Raw genomic sequence first — 23,089 nt, forward strand, 5'->3', positions numbered from 1 at the left:
CTCACGTCGCCCTGACACCCCAGGTCTCACTGTGACACAGGCACCACACTGTGGGTGCGGAGACCAGCCGAGCCAAACCTCTCCCTGCCCAGACAGGAAACTGTGTTTGGCTACCAGACCAGCAATGTTATTCATAAGCTCGGGAACGTTCACAGGAAACAAAAAAATCAGGCACGGTGGCAGAGTTTTTTAATAGTTATATTTCAAACAGGTACAGGAAATGAGAAAAATCTTTCTAATTCGTGGCAGAAAACCCTGGGTGTGCAGAAAGTTATATACACGTTTCCATCTGAGCTGTCAACACCGCCCTCTTATCTGCTCCCCTTTTGTTAAAGGGCCAATCTTCCAAGGGGCCACACGGGGAAAGCACCGCCACCACTGCACCGGGCTCCTCCGGGCACAGGACCCTCAAGTGAAGGTCTCATCTTGAAGGTGCTTCCAGCCATAAAAAAGAGCACACGTTACAGAAAAGAGGAGAGTCTGCCCCCCTCCCGTCCACCAAGGGGGTCTCACCTTCGGTTCTAGCCTTCTTTACTCCAAAGGGCTCCGGATCTTCCAAGCATCTCTTGCGACTGGCTCCCGCACTAGTATGATTAGGGAATCGGCTCTGATGGCCCCCATTTACCGGGCCGTTATCATAGAAACGGCTCAGGTGACAATTCTGCAGGTTCAAGAGAAACTGGGTGCACTCTTGGAAACCCTGGGTTTGAGCAATGTCTGCTGCTGTCAGGCCACTGGCATTTCTCAGGCTGTGTGACACAAAAACACCGAATTACACCCCGCCGAGTGCTCACCTGCTCTCTGCTCCTGCTGACCTGACTGACTATCTCAAGGGGGCGGCAAGAGAATACAGATGTACGGTGAGTCTCCCTTACGGGGGAGCTCTCGTCCTGCTGCGTAACTAACTTGGCTCTTGCGCACATCTCATTACTAAGCGAGATTCGGGAGATAGGCATTTAAAAATCAACACACTAAACTTTAAAAAAGGCATCTTCCTATTTAACTTCTCAAAATCATTTTTTAGGTCAGTCTGAAGAACCTAAATTTATACTAACTTCAGACTTAACCTGAAACTGAATTCTATATTATCTTCATAATTGTAATAATCCATTCCTTTAGCTTGAGTAAAATCATAACAAACATGTACTGAAATTGTCCATGGCATTTGTAACGATCGGCTTCCTCAAAAGAGCGCCCCGACAAGCCAGATTTGATGCTAGCACGTGACACTGTAAGTGGAGGTCTAGAAGGATGTCCTGACATCAGAGGAACTTATCGTTGGGGGAGTTCTGAGAAGCCAAGTTTCTGTGTGTGTTTGACGTGGCTTTCTGGCCTGCTTAGGAAAGCCTGCAGTGGTAGGACACCGCATTCGAGAGCACTTGCATGGGGGTTTCCTGGAAGCCCACCCCCGGGGCGGGGGGGAGTTCTATCACCTTAAGAGTCCACACCACAGCAGCTCATGTGGCCGGCCAGGCCAACAGATGAAGGTCGGGGTCTCCTACAGCAGCCAAGACACAGACTAACGTAGGAAGTGCCAGCAGAATGTGACATGAACCATCTCAATCACACGGATATGAAAGAACCACCTGTAAACCTCAACTAGGAAATAATAAATACTAAAGGAACAAAAGCAACTCCCTGAAGTTCCCCTGAAAGACAAGAAAAATATCCTGCCCTGTGAGGTCAAGCTGCAAACCAGTGAAACAGACAGGCTGAGGAACTGAGAACGTGAGCACCAGACGGGGGCCGGCTCTCGTGCCTGCTTTGCCGAGCGAGGCCACTGGCCTTACAGCGTCACCGAATAATAACCAACACAGAACGCGTGATGCTTGCTTCCAGGGTTAACATTAACGCAAAAATCCACTCAGAGTAACAGTGAAACACCAGGGACAGACAGGGGTTCCTCTGTAAAGAGAACAATAAGCCTTTCCAGCCATCATACTCCTAAAGCTCCAACCTCAGAAATGAAAAACCTGTATATTTTTGGACAATCGCTAAACATGTCTCCACTCTTTAAAGCTCAAGATAAAGAAATGCATCTTATGTTTCGAAGAAAGCTGAAAGCCCAAACTCAGTTGGGTTAGATACAAAACAGACAAAACCTGAGAATCCCAGAAACCCACAAGTTTCTTAAGAACATAAGGCAGCTGTGTGCAGAACTAATGAGGACTCAACCTGCCATTTCAATTTCATGGCTATGAATTCTGATGAGTATTCTTCTACAGTTGGGTATGAATTAAATGGAAAGGAAATGCCAACGTTTGGGCAGCGTGAACTACCTTAATTACATGTATATAAAATGATCATATACTTAGTTTCTGAAATCTACTACTGATATGACAACAGTAAAGTAAGTGTTTAACTGGGTGTTTTTTAATTTTCAGGGACTGCCCCAAGTGCCGTCATCCAGAAAGGTCTACTCTATCAAGAATGTGAACAGAGGGGGCACCTGGGTGGCTCAGTCACTGGGTGTCTGCCTTCAGCTCGGGTCATGATCCCAGATTCCTGGGATCGAGCCCCACATCAGGCTCCCTGCTCGGCCAGGAGCCTGCTTCTCCCTCTCCCACTCCCCCTGCTTGTGTTCCCTCTCTCGCTGTCTCTGTCAAATAAATAAATAAAAAACTTTAAAAAAAAATAATGTGAACAGAGTAATAGGTAGCCACATGGAAAAAAAAAACACATCTAATTCTTCAAAATTTGGAAAAATGAAGACCTAGAACATATGCAAAGTTTATAAAATGATCACTTCTATACAGAAATATGGAGCTGCTCTCCAAAATCAGAGAACACAGAACTAAGCTGATGGTAAAGAGGACTCTTTAGATCAGAGAATGATGAAGAACAGCACACACATTTTTAGATGGCATTTACCATCATCAACTTCACTGAGAAAAACAGAGAAGCTTACGGAGCAGCCAACATTCTCAAGTCACGAAAGAGAAGAATTTCCGAAACATGCTCAGTGCCTTCACTTTCCATTCAGAAACAGAACATCAGACTAGATTTAGGTTAGAACAGCAAGTTTACTGTTTTCCCAAGGAAATACAGCGTTAGAGAAAAGCAACAAATCGGGGCCGACATCTGGAGATTCTGGAGACGCTTGAGTGGGGGTGCGTGCTGAGACCTGAGACCAGAAGGCAAGGTCTCCCCATAACAACGCAGTTCAACACTCGCACCTTATTATCTTCAAAACTAAACAGAAGAACTGTGGCCAACTCATGCTACATGCTCCCCACGTGCGGACCAAACAGGGAAGAAGGATCAGTCACAGCTCAGACTGAACGGATGCTGGTTCCACACATACCTTTGCAGGACGAGAAGTCAGAGGGATCTAAAAGAGAGATCCAAAAGGGATCCAAAAGGGAGATCACTCTAGAAGATGTAGGGGCAAAATCTGGGACATAAGATGACTGTGGAAGAATTAACTGAGAGCTAATAACTTTGGCACCGTCCCTACAAGATTATCAGTAATGGGGACACATGCTATCTTCTCTCTCTGCTTCCAGTAAGCTACAGATTTTGACACGAGCAGACCCTTGAACAAGGAGGGGCTGGGGATACCAACCCTTGTGCAGTCGTAAACCCACATGTAACTTCTGACTCCCCAAAACTTTACCACTGAGAGCCTACTGTTGTCCAGAAGAAGCTTTACTGATAACACAGAGCTGATTAACACGTATTTTGTACGTGTATTATATACTGTATTCTTACCATAAAGTAAGCCAGAGGGAGAAAAAAAGTGTTAAGGAAATCATAAGGAAAATACACTTACAGTATGTATGTATTTATAAAAAAAAACAACAAACCCACCTATGAATGGACATGCACAGTTCAGGCCCCCATTGTTCAAGGGTCAACTGTATATTCCTTCTCTTGTCACTAAGCACTGAATGTACACAACATAGTTTATACTCCTCTCAAGCCGAAGGATCTCTGAATACCTGATTCACTCACACGCCAACAGGAACCCCACTCACGTACCTTCACCCCTCCATCGTCTACCCTGACAAACGTCCGACTCCCTAACTCTGCTCTGCTTACACTGAAACACGGCCAAGTGGCTGGCTGCCCTACTGCAGAGCGCACGGACAGGAGAGCTGGGGCGCACTGATCCCGGGGCCGGCGCTCTCTCTACGGAGGGCTAGACGCTACGGACTGCAGGCTCTCCAGGCCACACTCCCGCTCACGACTCAGGTCTGTCCTCTCGGCCTGAAAGCGGCCATGGATGATATGTAAACCATACAGCATGGCAAGGTTCTAGTGAAATTTCACTCATGGACGTTAAAATGAGAATTTCATGTAATTTTAACTTGTCATAAAATAATCATTCTTCTTTTGATTTTTGTTCAACCATTTACAAATGTACAAATCATTCTTAGGTTATAGGCCATACAAAAACCAGCAGCAGACAAGATCTGCTGAGTAACATGTAACCAGCAGATGATACTGCTAACTAGTCCTCTAGTTTTGTAAAACGTATCTGTCCATGGGTTCCTCAAAGCTGTCTTTCCAGAAATTTTAGGTACTGCTCAATTCAAACAACCAACTTTTGAAAAGCTGCCAAGTCAGTTAAATCACAGAATGTTAAGTACCAAGAAAAAGATCTAGAGGGAACTCCAAGCCCCGAGAGCACGTGGAAAGGAACAAGACGGTCATCCCTGTTCCACTGGGGTGTTTTCTGTTAAAAGTTCTGGTGTCCTACAATCAGGCAATGTACTTACAATGAGGGAGGTGAAAATGGCCTTTACAAGTCTAAATCCCTCAAGCCACTTTTTCACTTTCACAGAGCCCCCTCTGTTCAATAAGCAGAGGGGACTTTCAAACGTGCTATAGAGGCTGAAAATCACGTGGGTTTCCACGTCAAGGGCTAGAATAAAGAATCATTAAATGGAATTGTTCTCAAAACCTGAACCTTTAACCAAAGAGGCTCAGGTCTTTTAATCAATCCTTTTTCTGACTCATTTGAGCATGTTTCAATTTTGATGTTGTAAGAACTGAAATAGTGATCCTGTTGAAAATGTACCATCAATTTATTAAATCTTTAAACTTTTGTGTTCCAAATTGAGATAGAAACTAAAACTAAGTTCCCTCCCCTAGCTTCCTGATAGTCAGGGGCTGTGACTGTAAACTGGAAGGGGGCAGGACGGCTCCCCATCCCTATGCCGCACTGGGTGTGGAACAGTACTTTTTACTTTATTTTAGAGAGAGAAAGACAGAGAGTGTGCGTGAGCAGGGGGAGGGGCAGGAGAGAGAGAATCCCAAGCAGACCCCCCCCCCCCCCCACTGAGTGTGGAGCCCTTGTGGGGCCCGGAGCTCGATCTCATGACCTGAGCCACAGTACTTTTTAAAGAGCCGAGCCTTCACCCTTCAGTCTGCAGACGCTCACTTAGGGCGTGCGGGGCGTGGTGGCACCGCACTCATCGCTGAGCTCAGGTACGGTGCTGGGACAAATGTCAATCTCAACTGCAGTCTACACACACTAGTCCAAAGGGAAAGTTCTAAAGTATCTAGAAGAAATTATTCAAAAATACTCTCAAAACCTGTATTTTACATGAAAACTGGGATAATGGCAGCATACACGTTATTTTTAGCCCAATCTATTAAAAAAATGTATACTCTTGAATTTAGCATCTTCAGTGTGATACACCTGGGTGAACGCAGACTATGTGTGAAATTCACCTCTGTCCATTTCGGAAGACGAGAACCTCGTGGACGCGCTGTGAGGTCGTTTCTAAAAGCTCTCCATTCACCCGCTCTGATATCCAGCTGAAAAATCTTTGAAACTGGGCAGAGATTTTAAAAATTAGACATCCATCAACTTGATGTTCAAATTGGGTCTAGTTTGTTGAACTTTCAAAGTCAACCGTCTTAAAAAAAAAAGTTGACACGATCAGATTTGGGGGGGGGGGCGGTTACTCTGCTGCCAGCGCCGGCACCTGCGGGTTCTAGCGCCTGTGACCCCGAGGCGGTGAAAGTGATCTCGGAGCAGGCCGCCCATGTTGTCTCGGGGGCCTAGGATTCTCTCCAAAGTGCAATATGGAAAAACGGAAGACAGCGAATAACCGTCACTGTGAATTATTTCTTCCGCTGAATAACTGGCAAAGAAACTGTTATTTTTTTAAGCTTTACTAAAGCTAACGTGTAAACGCTGGGATACTGTGTTTTCTGCAGTGAAGTTCTGAACAGAATACTGAAGTGTCTTGTACCGAGGGACCCCTCCCCAAAGCACTTGTGTGGCCAGCTAGTCCTCCATCTATTTTCCACTTACAGTGTCACGCCCCTGGAATAGACGAGAAGCCGTTCTAGTAGGAACAGTTTTTTCTTTCATTTGAAAAACCACGGATCAGGAAATCACTGAAATATAATGTTTAGCATCTGAGTTGTCACATCTCCTTCAGGATGCTCTCTTTTTGTTAATGCCATGTGACAATAAAAAGATAACCACAATTTTTATATAAATAATATTTCTGTTAAAATTCTGATCTCAACTTAACTATTGTTAGTTACAAATAAAAGGTAGATATCATAAATTAGGGTAAGCAAAGCATGCAAATCTAAAGAATCTATATCTGAATTCCTAGATTAGCATTAAAACCAATCACCGCAACAAATACCTCAACAGTATGCCTCGTGTGGAGAAAGGAAGCCATACTGAGCATTCAATGCCACAACCGTAAGGTTCGGAGAGGCACCTGTGGCAGTTCTCAGCAGTTTCTATATGGAATGCTCCCCCTTTCTAGGATTACTTGAAAAAATCAAGTCAATTCGAATTACGTAGCTGTAAGACATTGACACGTGTAGGTTTTACAGATTCAGAATCTTCTCTGTGATTTAAAACGGGCAATGGTTCATGACACAGGACACTGAAATAATAAGGGATCACATATTCGCAGGCAACATCTGGATTAAAAATACATAGACACACATGGGTGCAGAGGCACGGTTAGTGAGCGCGAGCCACCATCACGTGACCGCCTGGACCGGGGGCCGGCTCCGCGACGCTGCCTTCCAACCACCTGCAGCCACTTTCAGCATGAAGCCAATTTAAATATGTCAATACTTCAACAAAAGTTTAACAGTATGGACTAAAAACCATTCACTCACGATTCTGGTTACTTTAAAATTTGGTATGCTGTATCTCAAATACATTAGTAACTATTCCTAGATGGAAATAAGCAAATACATGGAATCGTTAAAAAAAAAAAAGATTAAAAAAAACATCACTAAATGTCCATTTGTACAGACAACATTAGCAAACATCTAAGATTTCTTCAGTAAAAGAAAAACACGTGTATTTTTTAACCCTTTGGTATCCAAACTTAAATTATGAAGACTTTCTTAAATACAGTCTTCAGATAACAAGAGGAAGAAACTATTTTTTAAAGTATTTACCTGAATAAATTTGGTGCCAAGTTTTCATTTTAAGGTCAACTTCACTGTGGGTAGTTTTACATTGCAACCGAACCCCAATCATGTTTGCATACACTAAACAGAAGAGTGTCATTCAGAGAGGCTGATAAAAGGCTTCATGTGCTCCCACTATAATTTAGCAGAGGAAAAAGATATTTGGATTTGGAAATCATTGGCTATGTGAAAGCACTATTTAGAAAAGCGGTGATTAAACAATTATCCAACTCTATGCTATTCAAGGTGTTACGAAACTAATCAAAACTCTAAACTAAGTGTGTCCACAGCTTTAGGGGACTGGCTGTCCGCCTCTGCTCCTGTCGGCATGCAGCACTATCTCCGGAAGTATCTCGCCCACCAGGCCGGCAGCTCTTCGATACAACGGGAAAAGAGCCAGCCACCAGCAAGATCGGACAAGTGCGCCGGAGCGACACTGAGGTACGGGAGGCAAGACTAGGTGGGAACGCAGAGGGTCCAAGATCAGAAACGAGTTCAGAGTTACAATTCTACAAATTTCACAGACTATTATTCTTAGGGGCAAATATGTGAACCAATGGAAAGAAACCACAAATTTCAAACATGAATGAATGAACGGTTACCAGAGTAAGTGTGGGCTAGATTTTGCCTTGGGCAGGAGTTGCGAACAGACTCCCAACAGCAATATGACATATCCTCATGGCACGTATGTGCCCTCAAGGGAATTCTGCTTCCAGAGAGGGCTCTCTGGGTAAGTGCACAAGGCTGGGTCATAAATGTGACCACCAGTGACGAACCAAACTAAATCAACTCAATTTCAATTAAGAATGTCTCAAAGTTCAGTAGTGTAGATGCTTTTGCAAAATTAAAACAAAATCTATTAAGATCACATTTTAGACTTTTGTGACTATAGCCAACTGTGCCTGTTTTCTAAATTAGGCAGAAGGATTTTTTTAGAGTGAGTCACTGAACTTGCTTACATAAGGCTATTTATTGATGCTTCTCCAGTTACCTGATGACCACAGTTAAGTTCCTCCTGGGATCAGAAGAGTTCAGTTGGAATATACACAGCCCCTTTGAAGATCTGGCTGCCACGGAATCAGTGGCTTCCGTAGAAACGCTCTCCTATCGGAAGCTATGAGACTCCGCCATGACCTCATTAACACTAGCACCCGTGTGGCAGGGCATGAAATGGGCCAGCAAATCTGCCTGAAGTCCCAGCAACTGTAGTTTCACTCTAAATCCCACTGAGTCCCTGTATTTCTACTCAGAGGCATAAAAAAGGCTATTTCAATATCTGGTTGATACGGAAACGTTTACCTTACCTCTCAAGAAAACAAAGTAACCCAAATTAATTGGTGCCCAAATACTGAAAGTAAAGATAATCCAAAGCTTGAAATCTGCAGTTTACAATGTCAGTAGTTAAAAGGTCTTAACTATCAGCAGATAGTCAGCAAGTTTTCTTGCTTTCTCCAAAATCACAGGAAGACTTCATCTTACATTGCTACTTATTTGATCAAAAAGAAAAAAAGGCAACGGCAGTTTGCAGGCTCATCTGTGCCCCACCTCCGATGCAAACCCCTCAGAGAGGGCAGCAATCAGTACGGCTGCAGTGACAGACGGAACCGTCACACAAGCAGATGAAGGATGGGGACAACCTCACTTTTGAGAAGTCCATACCTGACGCACTGGAGAAAAATGGGAACGAGAAGAGTCTGCAGAGGTTCAGTTCAGGAGATTTAAAGTATGCAAACATTGAACCTGGTCACAGAGTTACCACTTAATCCTACGTATTTTTACTTTTGGATGTAAACAATGGCAAATGATAATGACCATCATATAAGCCAGAAACAAAACCTCATGAGAAAAAGAAAACTTGGCACCAAAACTCAAGATGTAAAATAAGAAGAAGAAAAAAAAAAAACTCCATCAACATACTCACGTGTGGTGCTAGAAAATGTTATACACGGTGCCCAGCGGCTGACATGCGTTATCGTACAGACGCGGCCTATATTGGCAAGTGAGTTACACAACAAACCACTCTAGCCACAGACGCGGGGTACGCTTGCCCTCATCATTATCTACCCAGTGACCAAAAAAGCAGCAACTTAAGATTTTGGCCACTTTATGCAGCTGATACATAAAAAAAAAAAAAAAAAAAAAAAAAAGTAGGAATTAATAACAAAATTAATAATCACCACCAAGTGTGACAAAATACTGATATGAGACAGCTTTCAATCTCTTCACAGGAAAAGGAAAAGGTTCATATTATAGCATGTAATATGAAGAATTAATAATCTGGCCCACTGTGAACTAGAAAAAACACAAATCACCTTAGGTAAGTAAATTAATACTGTGCCCCTCGATCCTCTTAAAAAACAAAACAGAACAAAAAGGCATTTTACTTGCTAGGACTACTCTTTACCATGTGAGCAGTACAAGTAAAACAGATCTAAGTACCATAATTTGGGGGACTCAAACTATCATCTGTTGGTAGGCTAAAAGTGTTAAACTATAAAAATGTGCAGAACAGACATCAAAAAGCAATTTACAAATCAGCTTCCCAGCAAAACTGGCAATTTCTCCAGATGTTAAAACTAAATAACCACATAATACAATTGATTCTTTGTGCTCTGTCTCCAGGCCAAAGACTTAGAATTTTAAGAATCGCTTTTGGCTAGGTGGCTCGGGCTAAATACTTCTTCTAAAAAACATCTCAAGGTTCAGGCAAGGGAAATCACCATAATGCAGGGTCTCGAGGGAGTGGCTCTTATACTGAGAAGGAAAAACAGCCTGGCACTCGAGGCCAGGCTCAGTCACACTTGGTGGGAAAGAGACACTCGAGGGTCCTGTAACCAAGGACAGAATTGTAAACAAAAGATTCTCATTTAAGAAAGACACCTATTAAAAAAAGGATATAGAGATAAATATTTATTGGCTCAAAGAATTAAGCTATTCATTGAAACGAAGAGAACTAACATCTTAGTAATAAAATGTTCAGGGTCAATTAGACTATTGTTTAGAAAAATAAGTCATTAAAAAGGTCAACTTCTAATTATTATTTCAATAAATGACAAGCAATGTAATCATTGATTTTATATGACTCTGTATTTCATAATCAAAGCTTCTGTTATTAAAATAAAGATTTGAGTTTTTCATCTAAACAGCTAAAAAAATGCACATATAACTTCACTGTGAAGCAATCCATTGAGAATCATCTCAAATTGTATAATATATATTCATATTATCCATTATTTTTACATTACCTGAAGTCATATCTATATGAAGTCACAAGGTACCCTGCAATGTAATAGTTAATACAGGGCATATTTACAATAATAAATTTCTATGGAAAAGATCCAAGCCCAAACTAATGACTTATTTTAACGACATAATAATTAAATGAAACAGAAGCTAAGATCCTAGGAGCCAAATGACAGCCCCTGGTATTAGGCCTTGCGTTAATTAATCTATATGGTTTTGCTATCCAGGATCTATTTTCAATAAATTTATTATAACACAGAGTCAAAACAATGAAGTGGAAACCAAAGGGTTAAACTAGGTTAGTTTTGTGGGTTTATATCTCCCAAAGTCTAGATTTTCACATTTCCAATTAGAACAAAGTGGTTTCTAATTAATTTTTATGAAATATTCAAGACACTCAGAACAAAAAAGCTAACATTATAGTTATTTTGGTTATTACAGCTCTATAGCTTACACTCAACATTTAGGGGTGAAAACCGCATCCATTTTGTTAATGCTGTGAACTGCAGAAGAAAAATTTTTACAATATAAATCTTTCAGAAAAAGTTAATACAAATGAATTTAATACCTAAAATAAATGTTTAATGCCATGGCTAGCTAATGACTTTTGCATATAAGACCACATCTTTAAATTAATACACTTAAATATTAATACTGTTCTATCAAGCCACGAATAAACTAGCTCATGTAAACTGGACTAAAACAAGATTACAATAATGTCACCGGTATCAAGAGCTCAGAGGGAGTCTAAGTCTTTAATGTATATGGTTCCATTTTACAAGTTATAAATCATTAAAAGTCAGAATATGCTTTAAAACATAATGTTCTCGCATCTGCTAAAAGATGAGAAAATTACAACTTAGAAAAGCTAGCTGTCAGGATGTGGGGGCCAGAGAGGCCTGAAAAGATGTTCTAATCCAATCCAAGGGCCTCATTTCAAAATTAACACTGGCAAAGTAAGTTTGACGACTTGCCCGTGGTGACACAACTAGTTAGTGGCCAAGTCAAAAATGCCAGGTTCCAAACGTAATTAGCTCACTGCTCTTTCCATCCTCACATGCCGTCACGGCAACGAGCCCACAGCAGCTCTCTCCGCTGGCCGTCAACCCCCACCAGAGCCCTGCCCACTATCGCCAACTGATGGACTGAGCAGAGCTCTGCTAACGGAGACACCACTTGAGGACTGCTGCTCGTTCTTAGTGCATGCTGTCTGTAAGCACAGTGCCCTGACTGCATCTCGGCAGGACGGATAAGTGAAGGCACTTACTCGATGTGGGCCCCGTTGGCCACCAGGGCACTGACGCAGTCCAGGCTCCCAGAGCGAGCCGCCTTGTGAATGGGGGTCTCGCCCTCACAGTCCTGAAACAACAGAAGACACACACAACATATCAGATCCAACAGGACTCGGACATTTTCAAGTAACATAATGGACACAGACCGTGCACCTCGTTCGTCCTGGAGACCAAACAACACGGTGAGTCAGGGTTGACAGAGAACACACAGAACCGTGGCCAGAGACGCGGGAGGGAAAATAGAAGTCGGCCATGGAAGGGGCACGTTCTCCTGAATTCCTGGGTCAAGAGCAAAGAGTCATGGGGCCTCTCCGGCAGGGACAGCACACACACTTCACATGGACGTCGGGAAATCATTTTATGCTGGATCGCAGCACAAATGCACTGTATATAAAACCCAGAACAATTACCCTGTAACGGGTTAAAAAGAAAAAAGGAACCAAGTCCAAGGTACAGCACACACCGTCCAGCGTCTGGTCTACCCAAGAGTGCCCACATCCAGCACAGGGCGGGCCTGAGCTGAGACATGGCCCGTGCCCCCTGTACCTCGAATCCCAATTACGAGTCACTGCAGACACAGGGGGTAGAGATAAAAAGGCCCGGAAGGGTGAGGAAGAGGACCCGGGGCCACACACAGCCAGCCGCACCCACAGACCCCGAGGAAAGGTGCATCGCAGTGGGATTCACGCTTCAGAATAACGCTGCAGTAGGGGCCACACACAGCCAGCCGCACCCACGGACCCTGAGAAAAGGCTGCATCGCAGCTGGATTCACGCTTCAGAGTAACGCTGCAGTAGGCCGAGAACGTGAGCCAACGCTGGGCAGGACAGTGAAGAAGATGTATTAGTTTGCGGAGTATGAATGGGACAAAATCTGAAATACGCTTCCATTCACAGGCTCTCCGGTTCATAAGAGGGAAAAAAAGATGCAGCCGTCAAGAGGAGCAAGCCGTTTCTGTTTGAAACCCCGAGGCAGGACCTCCCGCCTTGCCCAGCAGCACGGTTCCGAGCCATCGCGCCTCCCCGTCCCTGGAAGCCGAGCCTGGCAGCAGAGAGCTCCCTGTAACAAAGGGAGGGGCGGCAGCACACTGTGCGTGGCACCCCGAGGACAGTTCATTCATAAACCGGGACACAGCCGAGCTCCTACCCCCGCGCACCTGAGCTCACAGACAGATCTCAGGGCGCAGGCCAAAGGGAAGAGTGCTTGCTGCCTCTACAGCAGCACGTAACCTCAAAGACTCCAGCGTGTAGCGCAGAGAAGGGTGTGAGCACTGACTGAGAGTGAGCTCAGAGGTCATGTAAAATTCTACACAGAATAAGCCCATTTCTGAAGAAACACAGAATTCCACGTGGCTACCCAGGGAGCCATCCAGTGAACTCAGATCCTTTTTTTTTTTTTTTTTAAGATTTTATTTATTTGTTTGAGAGAGAGAATGAAAGAGAGAGAGCATGAGAGGGGAGAGGTCAGAGTGAGAAGCAGACTCCCCGCTGAGCAGGGAGCCCGATGCGGGGCTCGATCCCAGGACCCCAGGATCATGACCTGAGCTGAAGGCAGATGTTTAACCAACTGAGCCACCCAGGCGCCCCTCAGATTCTTAACAAAGCAAAAACCTACCCCGATCCTCCCAAAAAGGGGGGAGACAGGAAGAATGTAATCAGACGAGTAACACTTGCACAGCATGGAGATTTGGGGGGGTGGTGCCGACCCCAACCACCCCCCACGGGAAAACAAAGAAAGGTTTTTAAAGCTATCTTTGGAACAAGGAGAAAAAGCCAAAGTCTGCTCTATCACTTCAAGAAGATGATGGGACAGTAACAGAGGACAGAGGAGGAAGCAACACCAGCTCCCATGTGCGTCCTCCAAGGAGAACAGCTTCGGGCCGGAGGGGAGAACCAACGCTGAAGAACACACAGCCCAGACATACGATGAGGAGCCGTTTCAATTACTCACGTCTCCAGCTCAGACAAGTTACATTCCAAAAATATCAACTATCTTGTAGTATGATTCCAGAATTACTGTGGGCAAACTGAGTAATAAGGGAAAGTGGGAGGGGCGCCACAAGTCTGAAGACTGACAAGTCACCGTGAATGGCAAATACAGAAAAGTCTAGTTCTAATCTGGCTACAAGACACCAGAGGTGGTACCAAATGTCACCGAAATTCTAGAATTCTAGGCCAGTAGTAAAGAGATGACTTGTAAATCCTGGCAGAACGCGACGCCTGTGGGTCGTGGCCACAGACCGGCTGAGAATAAATCACCTGGAGACGGATTTCCTACTCTGTGGGTAAACGGAGGCTCCAGATGGCCCCTCACTCCAGGTCTGTAGACCGAAAACACAGTCTCTGTTAGACTCGAGGACAATGAACTGACTACAGTTAGGAACTAATATGCCAAAAAATCGAGACTAGAAGGTGGGTGGAAACTGGAGCAGGAGCAGAAAGGCCGCGGCAGGTCCAGAAAAACGGCAGGCACACAGACGGGCTTAGGAAATCCTGGATCTGGTTCTCTAACAGTTTACGTGGGGGACGAGAAACTGTCCACTGGGGGGTAGCTAACACAAGAGCTGCCATGCCCTCCGAGGTCAGGGGGTGCCTTTCCCAGCAGGCCGGCCGCCACTCCCCACACAAGGGGGCAGCCAAGACCCTGTCAGCAACCATGCCAGGAGGCCCAGGGATGCCGGGTCACAGCCTTGGACATGAGAGGGCTTGGGGGGCGGCGAGGGGGGCCCAGCAGCCCCTGGTCCAGGGCAGAGGCTGGGCTGCTGTCCAATGGTATGTGGAAAAGAACTTCTAGACTTGAACGGTCTGAAAGGCAGCACAGGACCATCTCTTTCGACCTCTGTAAATCAGATGCTCCGTGAGAACTGAATGGAAAACCACCAGAGGGGCGCCTGGGGTGCTCAGGGAGGAGTCTGCTTCTCCCTCTGCCCCCCCCCACCCCCGCTCATACGCTCTCTCAAATAAATAAATAAATAAAATCTTAAAAAAAAAAAAAGAAGAAAAGCAACAGAGCATCTATACCGAAGTTCCATATTAGTCATTAATCACTCCCATTTGTGGATTATTCATATCTCATTAATGAGGGCACTGAGCACAAGGACTTGCCCCAGGCCAGGGAGCGGCACAGGGGAGGTGGAGCGTGGCACCCCTGGGTCCTGGGGCGTTCTGCTAGGAGATCTGGACACAGAGAAGGCAGCACCAGAACAGGCAGGCCCGGCACAGTCATGGCGGGGGGCTGTGTGGCCCCTGAACACACGGATCACAGCAACACGCACCGTCACTGCCCTGACCCCTGTTCTAAAGCACTACCACAAACATGTGTCCTTGATTCCTGCCTTGTGGGTGGCCGGCTGACTGGCCCGTGAGGGAGGGGGCTGGTTGTCAGCAAGGGATGAACCTTGGGAAAGACAGCAGAGAGGAAATAAAAACTGTTTTACACATAGTAGGCCCTTGAGGATTCTTAATAGAAAAAGCAAATAAAAACAGAAAAAAGGGAAAAGAGGAAAGAGGGAAGGCATAAAGGCATCCCTACAGAGCCCCAGGAACAAGCCCCTAGAGGCATCCACCCTCAGGGCAGGGTCTCCGCCCCGGGACCCCTCTGGCCAGACTATCCCGAGTCCTCTACACCCACACACAAGTCCGCAGGAATCGAAACTCTCTCCCTGAGGTTTTCTTCGAGGAAGTGAAAGGAACAGTGAAAACACCCCGAGAGGCTGCCCCCCCCCCCCCCCCCCCGGCTCCTCATGGGCGATCAGTCGGAGGCCAGCCTGCTAGTGCTGTAGAGCTGCCTCAGCGGTGCGGACGATGCCACAGCTGTCTTTCTGCTAACACGGATGTGTCTCAGGGCTTTGTGTGGCAAGGAAGCCGAGGCCGCTGTGGGCAGGGGAGCCGGGAAATCTGGGCTCCAGGCCAGACTCCTTCAGTTACCAGCTGTGACGTGGGCAAACCACCTCGGATCGCCGTGGAGCTCGGTAAGTCACGTAACAGGTGAAAGCGCTCTCTAAACAGAACGCACCACTCCATGAAGGGCCTATTATCCACAAATAACTCCATACAGGTAAATCCCAGTCAGCCCCGAGGTTAACCTATCAAACTCTAATTAAGGCCTCCATTTAAAACCCAACACCATGTAATTATAGCTGGAAAAAGAAAATAAAAACCAAGTTAATCATCGGCACTCCCTTACCGGTTTGTTAATGCTGGCTCCTGCTTGAATCAACCAGATGAGGCACTGGGGGTGGCCCCCGAAAGCAGCGATGTGGGCTGGGGTCTGTGCGTAGCGTGTAGTGGAGACGTCCAGCGTGGCTCCAGCTCTCACCAACTGGATGAGGCACTCCAACTTTGAAAACGGCCAAAGGGGGATGACACACGTGTAAGTCTCGTATGCTTTTACGTGTTACACAAACAATTTCAATTCTATGACGTAGATAAGTGGCATTTTTTGTTGCCCAGATTTTTTTCTGTTTAAGGGAACAACAGAAGTCATTCCTTCACAATACAAATTTTAAAAAAGCTTAAAAAGAGGGGCGCCTGGGTGGCTCAGTCATTAAACATCCGCCTTCGGCTCAGGTCATGATCCCAGGGTCCTGGGATCGAGCCCCGCATCGGGCTCCCTGCTCGGCGGGAAGCCTGCTTCTCCCTCTCCCTCTCTCCCCCTGCTTGTGTTCCCTCTCTCTCGCTGTGTCTCTCTCTGTCAAATAAAATAAAATCTTTAAAAAAAAAAAATTAAAAAGCTTAAAGAGTATTTTTCCTTATCCTGGTTTTAAAAAAATCTGTTACACGGGAATACAAAGTCAAAAACATTGACGCCACACAAATTTAAACATTCTGTTTTTCCTACAACTGAAAAAGCCAAAATCAGTAAAGACTGCGATATTCAAAGACTTCTATCGCGGCTGGGTCTTGCCACTTTCACACGCCATGGTACAGAACAAAATCAGTGACTGGTTGTTGAAAAGAGGTGCAGCCACAGTAAACGCTTCATAGAGCGTTTTCTGCTCTGCACGAGGGCACCCTGTGCACCCTCACACAGGCCGCATTCGAGGAAAGCTCATCCGAGGCCTGCCTCCAGTCCTGATGTGCAGAGTGAGTGTTCACACTGTGCACGCCCCTCCAACGCGCCCCCTCCCCCCCAGGAAGGAAAAGACCTAGGGCACATGCAAGCTCTGGCCTCCCAGGGGGCTGAGGACCACGCACGTGGCAAGACCACACTTTGCAGCGGGGCACCAATATCATCCCAGCCTCTGGCTGCAGGAGGCTCGACACACTCCACACACAGCCCACAAGTGCCCACCGCTAGCCAGGCGCTGTCCCACAAGGCCCGTTGTCCGCAGACTTACACTGCTCCACCCACACGTCCTCAGATCCTGCTCGGCCCATTTCCCCTCGAGGCACAGGGCCGAGTTAGTGGAAAAGCTCTGAGCGCCAACGATCCTCTTCCAGAGGACAGAGCTCGGAGGAAGAACAGGCGGCCACACCCCGATGTGACCCCGCATCTCTTATCCTCTGTCAGCAATTTAAGCCTTTACTTGCGAAGGACAGGTCACTGCAATCCACATTTGTGGGAGATGGACTCTCACGCTGGGACACACAGATTTAACAGCATCCCGGGCTTCCAGGAACTAGAATCTGGGAGTGACGGCTGATAAAGAGACACACCTTTGGTGCACTTTTGCGTTAACGCCGTTGTTAACGTACTGGGGGACAATGAAAGTGCCAGTGGTAGTGGTAAGGCCAACAGGTTTCAAATCCGCCCCCCCCCCAAAAAGAAACAAGGATCAAAATCAGCGGGCATGCCAAAAGCTGTTACTTATTAAGATCAAGCAAGAGCTCCCTGGACTTAAATCTGTTACCTGTGGGTTCACTTTAGGAAACTAGGAGAGATACTGTTCCATATGACAGCTTGTAAAAGCCAAGTGTAACTAGAGATTTTAAGTAATGTTTAGTTCTCAAGGAAAAATACGCCTCATGAAAGGTCAGGTAACGTGCGGAGCTGGCACATTTCTCGGAACACCAGCCTGAAAGACGGGAATAGTTCATAATGTGTTAAATGCCAACTTGGCTCTTGCCCAGGCCCCAGCACAGGGCAGGCTCACATGCAGATAAAAACAGGGGAGCTGGGCGCCTGGGGGGCTCAGTCGGTTGGGCGACGGCCTTCGGCTCAGGTCATGGTCCTGGAGTCCCGGGATCGAGTCCCGCATCGGGCTCCCTGCTCAGCGGGGAGTCTGCTTCTCCCTCTGACCCTCTTCCCTCTTGTGCTCTCTGTCTCTCAAATAAATAAATAAAATCTTTAAAAAAAAAAAAAAAAAAACGGGAGCTGCTGGCCGGGGGCGGGGAGGCGTTGAACGGAGAGCTCGGAGCCCCACTCCTGGCCTAACTTCCGCCCCAACACTGAAGGAACGAACAGCCCCTGGTTACATCTGGTGCCCAAGGCTGACCTACTCCGTATGTTTCACAGACTCCCAGAAAGTGAATTCAGGGGGGTTTTGCTTCTTACTGTTCGTAGAACGTACACAACCTGAGAGGTACTACGGTAAGCGTGTTAAAGCCCGTCCCAGCTCCTTCCGATCCCGAGGGGTACCTGGAGGCACCCTGGGTTGGTAAGTACCCTGAATGGACACCGTAATGAGGTTTTAAGCGCTGGACAGAATGTACCAGGCTGTCCTACGATACCGGGTCACGCTCAACTGGAGGATCAATCGACAGGGAAGCCTTTTCAAAAACAGCTGTCCCCAAAGCACGGGGGGACCGAAGATGGTGAGGACCCGTGCTCTGAGTCACCCTCGAGTTAAGGGACAAAAGCCCCGGAGCCAGGCGCACCGGACAGGGACGCGGAGCTCCGCGCACGGCTGCCCCGGGCGAGGCCCAGCGGAGGCGGGAGAGCGGGGTCCAGCCGCGGGGGCCCCGCCTCCCTCCCCCGGCCTCCACGGCCGCGAATGGGGCTCTCCCTCTCTTTGGAGCGTGCACGCTTCCCGAGATACACCGGAGCTGAATCGTGCTCCGACTGTGCTGAATGCAGCGGCAGCAAGAGCAACCTGTGCCTGGAAAGACACGGCACCCGGCTCTGCGAGACCCCGTCTTTCCTCAGCCGCGGCCGTACGGCTTCCCAGGGAGAGCACTGCTCAACGTCCACAAATCGGAGCCAGAGTGTCGGCTGTGACGTGCGGCGGGGACCTCGTACTAAGACCGACGAGGAGCGCGTTCCCGAATCCTCGGGAGATGGACGCGGGCGTCCTGTCCGTCCCAGATGTCCGGCACTCCTGAGACGTGGTGCACACGGGACGCAGCCTGCACCGGAGCGCGACCCCGACTCCAGCCGCGGGCGAGTCGCCGCGCCGCGGCCGCGAGCCCCGGCCACTCTCCCGCCCGCAGCTCCCCCGCCCTCAGCGCCCGGCCTCGCAGGCCCGCGGCCGCCCCAAGGCGCAGCGCCTCCGCCCCGGAGCCCGGGCCGCCGCAGACGCCCACTGCCTCCGCTAGGGGCGGCGCGCCCGCGAAGCCGGCGCCGTTTCAAACTTGCGCCGCCGCACATGCGCCCCGGGCCCCTCGGGGCGCCGTCGCCGCAGGGCCCGTTTCCGCCCCGCGCTCCCGGCACACCCCGCGCCCCCCGCGGGGCCCCGGGCCGCCCGCACCGCCGCACATGCGCCTCGGACCCCTCGCTCGGGGCGCCAGGGCCGTCGACCCCGCTTCCGCCCCGCGCTCCCGGCACTCCCCGCGCCCCCCGCGCCTCAGCCCCCACCCTCCCCGGCCCACCCCTGGAGAGCCGCGGAAGATGGCGCCTTAAAGCGCCCGCGCCCACCTTGCCGAAGTGCGCGGCCCAGTGCACGGGCGTCCAGCCGTAGAAGGAGTCCTCGGCGGCCAGGTGGGCGCGCGGCGTCTGCTGCAACAGCGAGCAGAGCGCGGCCAGGTCTCCGTCGCGGCAGGCGCGGTGCAGCGGGAAGCGGAGCGACAGCAGCTCCTCGCTGGAGAAGCCCGCCTCCACGCCTGCGCCCGCTCCTGCCGTCGACATGGTCCGTCACCGGAGAGCTCGGGCTAGCCGACCGAGAGGACGCGCGGTGAGGACCCGAGAGGCCGCCGCCTGAGCACAAAGGAGCGCGAGCGTCGCCGCCTCGTCCCGCCGGCTGCAGAGCGGAGCGGAGCAGAGCGCGCACAGGGGGCGGGGCGGGGGCGGGGCCTGCCGCGGGCCGGTCGGAGGCCGGCGCCCGCGGACGCCGGGGGCTGGAGGCGGGGCATGGAGCGCCGGGGGGCGGGCCCTGGTGAGGCCTTGGTTGGGGCCGGCGCCTGGAGCAGCAGGAGGGCAGGGAGCGGGGGGCGGGGTCTGGGCCGGGGAGCCGGCGCTGACGCGGGAAGCAGGGGGCGGGGCTTGGGCCAGAGGCGGGGCCTAGCGGGGTGGGGCCTGGGGGCCGGCGCCTGGAGCAGGAGGCGGGGCCTGGGCCTGGGACCGAGCCTAGCTGGGCGGGGATGCGACGAACGCCCGGAGCAGGAGGCGGGGCCCGGGGCAGGAGGCGGGGCCCGGGGCAGGAGGCGGGCCGGAGCCCGGGGAGTTCCGGGAGTCGGGAGCGGCAGAGGCGGGCCGGGGCCGGCGGGTGGGGTCGGCTCTCGGCCGCGTGCCCGGTCCAGACCCCTGCCGCGCAGTGTCCCGACCGGCCCGCGGGGACACTGCCGGCTAGGCCCGAGGCCCCGCCGGGCTCCGTCCTCACGAGGCGCCCGCCTGTCGGGCAAGCTGCAGGAGCAGCCCGCAAGACCCTGGAAAATCCTCGGTCAGCGACCGAGAATCACAGTTTTCTTAACAGATTTTCTAATGATAAGAGTAATACGTGAAAACCAGTAATTTACTATCGAGGAATAGCCACTATCAACGCTTATGGCTTATTTCCTTACAGTACTTTTCTTACCATATAGTTTCATTTGTATATATTCTTTTTCGTCGTATATATTGCTTTCCTTGTTTCTTTCACAGAATTCGGAATCCCAGTAATTCAACTTTAAGTAGGGAACCAGACGTCTGGGAAAATAATGGTGCATTGATACCACCTGGTAGCATTAGCTAGCAAAACAAGAAGTTGAGCCCCTAATGCCTAACGAAGGGAAATTGTTAATTTAGGGTGTACATGTACAACACAGTCCTCTATTCATACAAGTGTGTTGATGACATGTGAATGCCGCGCTTGGGGAGATGCTCCAGATACAGGAAGTGAGGGAAAGCAGCAAGTTCGATTCCGGGAGCAATTACTAATGCATGGGAAATGTGAACGAGAGACAGATTCTGTCTTCTCTCAAGGGGTTTCTAGTCTATTAGATGAGGCAAGAAAGACTATTTCAATAGTTGAAGCAATACCTTTCTTGTTTGGACCAGAAAGGTGGAACTATGCTGTCAGCTCATGGCAAGCTTGGTCCACTCCAGAAGTCAACCATTTTTCTTTGCATAGACCATGCTGATTTTAATCTAATTATCTCTGCAAGGTGTATACCCCGATAATGACTTCCATCCTTCCTAGGAAAGAGGCACCCCATTTTGCAAAGGACGTGAACATGCCTTGTCATCTGTAATATCGAGGGGGAGGGACTACTCCTCTTTACTGTGCCTGCTGCGGTTGACAAAACTGAGACACAGAGAAGCTGAGCACTTGCACAAGGACAAACCCGGTGCCTGGGGCAGAGCTGAGCATAATAGCCAGACCTAGTTTCCAAACCAGTTAGATTTTTTTACCCCTTGGAATTTATTTTGCGTTAAGAGCCTTAAGGCCTAGGAAAATAAAGTAGGTTAGAGTGGCACCAAACATAGATGCCATGACTTCCTGGTTTTCAGAGTTACTAGGACTGTGTACATGTTTAAGTAGCTGAAATAGATCAACACAGATATGATGATGCGTCCCTGCGTGATAATTGTGGATATGAGAATTATAAGGGCTTCCAAATGCCAGCGTTCTAGTTGGTTGGTCCCAAGTTCTGCCCAACTCATTATTATTACCAATTATGTATTTTCTTCGGGATTCTGGGGGAAGGGGGGGGGACTAGATTCATCACACGTTCTTCGATTTATTTTACAAAACAACCATAAATATGTGACAAAACATTCTCTCCTTGACCGAACTCTACTCGGGCTCCTCCGAATTTCAGCCAGGTTTAAACTTTGGACTTGGGTGTTTGTCTCTGCATTGTCCAATTTTAGCAAGACTCCTGCTAACTTGGTTTAGCTACAATTCCCATCCCCCCTACCTGATCATCTCTGATATCTGATCAAGTTCCTCACCCCCCAGGCTCCCCTGGGTGATGTCAGCTCACCCCTGCCTGCCTTCAGCAAGAATCCTGCTGGGTCAGTTTAGCCAGAGCTAGCTGGTTCACTGCCCCTGGTGTTTTGTCCTAGTAGCATTTCACCCTCGGTCGCCCACCCGGGGTAAAGAAGTTGCCCATGCTGTGCTCAGAGCTGAGTCCGATCTTTCTTCCTACTACAAGGAAAAGTGGGGTTCCTGCTCCCACGGCCGCAGTCCCTGAGTATGGTCTGCTTTACTATGCTTTAACAAGTCTCACTGAACAGTTTGTTTGTTTTTAAAGATTTTATTTATTTGACAGAGAGAGAGAGTGCACAAGCAGGGGGAGTGGCAGGCAGAGGGAGAGGCAGGCTCCTCCTTGTGCAGGATCATGGGATCATGACCTGAGCCAAAGGCAGACACTTAACCTACTGAGCCACCCAGGCACCCCTGAACAATGTTTTTGAATAATAATCTTTTTCTTTAACATAGGCAAACTTTGGTATTTGAAGATATGATTCAGATACATGGAAGCAGGAAGCCTCAAAACTCAATGTATCAAAGCGAAATACAACAAAACCCCTCTGCCCTGAGGATTGCATTGTGCGAGGAATTGCTCAAATGGGGCAGGGCTCAGGTGCAGGCATGTCCCAGTCAGAGACTCACAGAAGTGCCCACACGTTGCGTAGACATCAGTAGGGCTGTTTTCACACTTGGAACAGGACACAGTCAAGGCTGTGCCACCGGAGATGAGATCGGAGAAGGTAGGACCCAGGCTATGCGCCATGCTAAGCAACCGCGTGGGACTGGTGAGAAGCTTTGCTGTGGTGCCAGGTGAGGGGTGAGGGCTCTGAGGAAGACCATGTCCCACGTGCAGCTGGCTCTGCGTGGGCAGCCCACTCCG

General features: G+C 48.7%; 1 protein-coding gene across 1 annotated transcript in view; it reads right to left on the minus strand.

Moving 5' to 3' along the window:
- ANKRD10 (ankyrin repeat domain 10) overlaps positions 1-20,060 on the minus strand; it is a 32,322-nt gene extending 12,262 nt beyond the window's left edge. Inside the window, exons 1-4 of the mRNA XM_028087309.2 lie at positions 19,734-20,060; positions 16,125-16,277; positions 11,915-12,006; positions 514-749 (exon numbers count right to left, since the gene is read on the minus strand). Coding sequence (XP_027943110.1) covers positions 514-749; positions 11,915-12,006; positions 16,125-16,277; positions 19,734-19,943 — 691 coding nt within the window. The 5' untranslated portion in view covers positions 19,944-20,060. The remainder of the gene's footprint in view (positions 1-513; positions 750-11,914; positions 12,007-16,124; positions 16,278-19,733) is intronic.
- Positions 20,061-23,089: the final 3,029 nt, after the last annotated feature.

This window comes from Eumetopias jubatus, unplaced genomic scaffold, assembly GCF_037043125.1.
Source record: "Eumetopias jubatus isolate StellerSeaLion01/CBP00866 unplaced genomic scaffold, mEumJub1_p1.0 scaffold_3, whole genome shotgun sequence".
Lineage (NCBI taxonomy): Eukaryota > Metazoa > Chordata > Mammalia > Carnivora > Otariidae > Eumetopias > Eumetopias jubatus.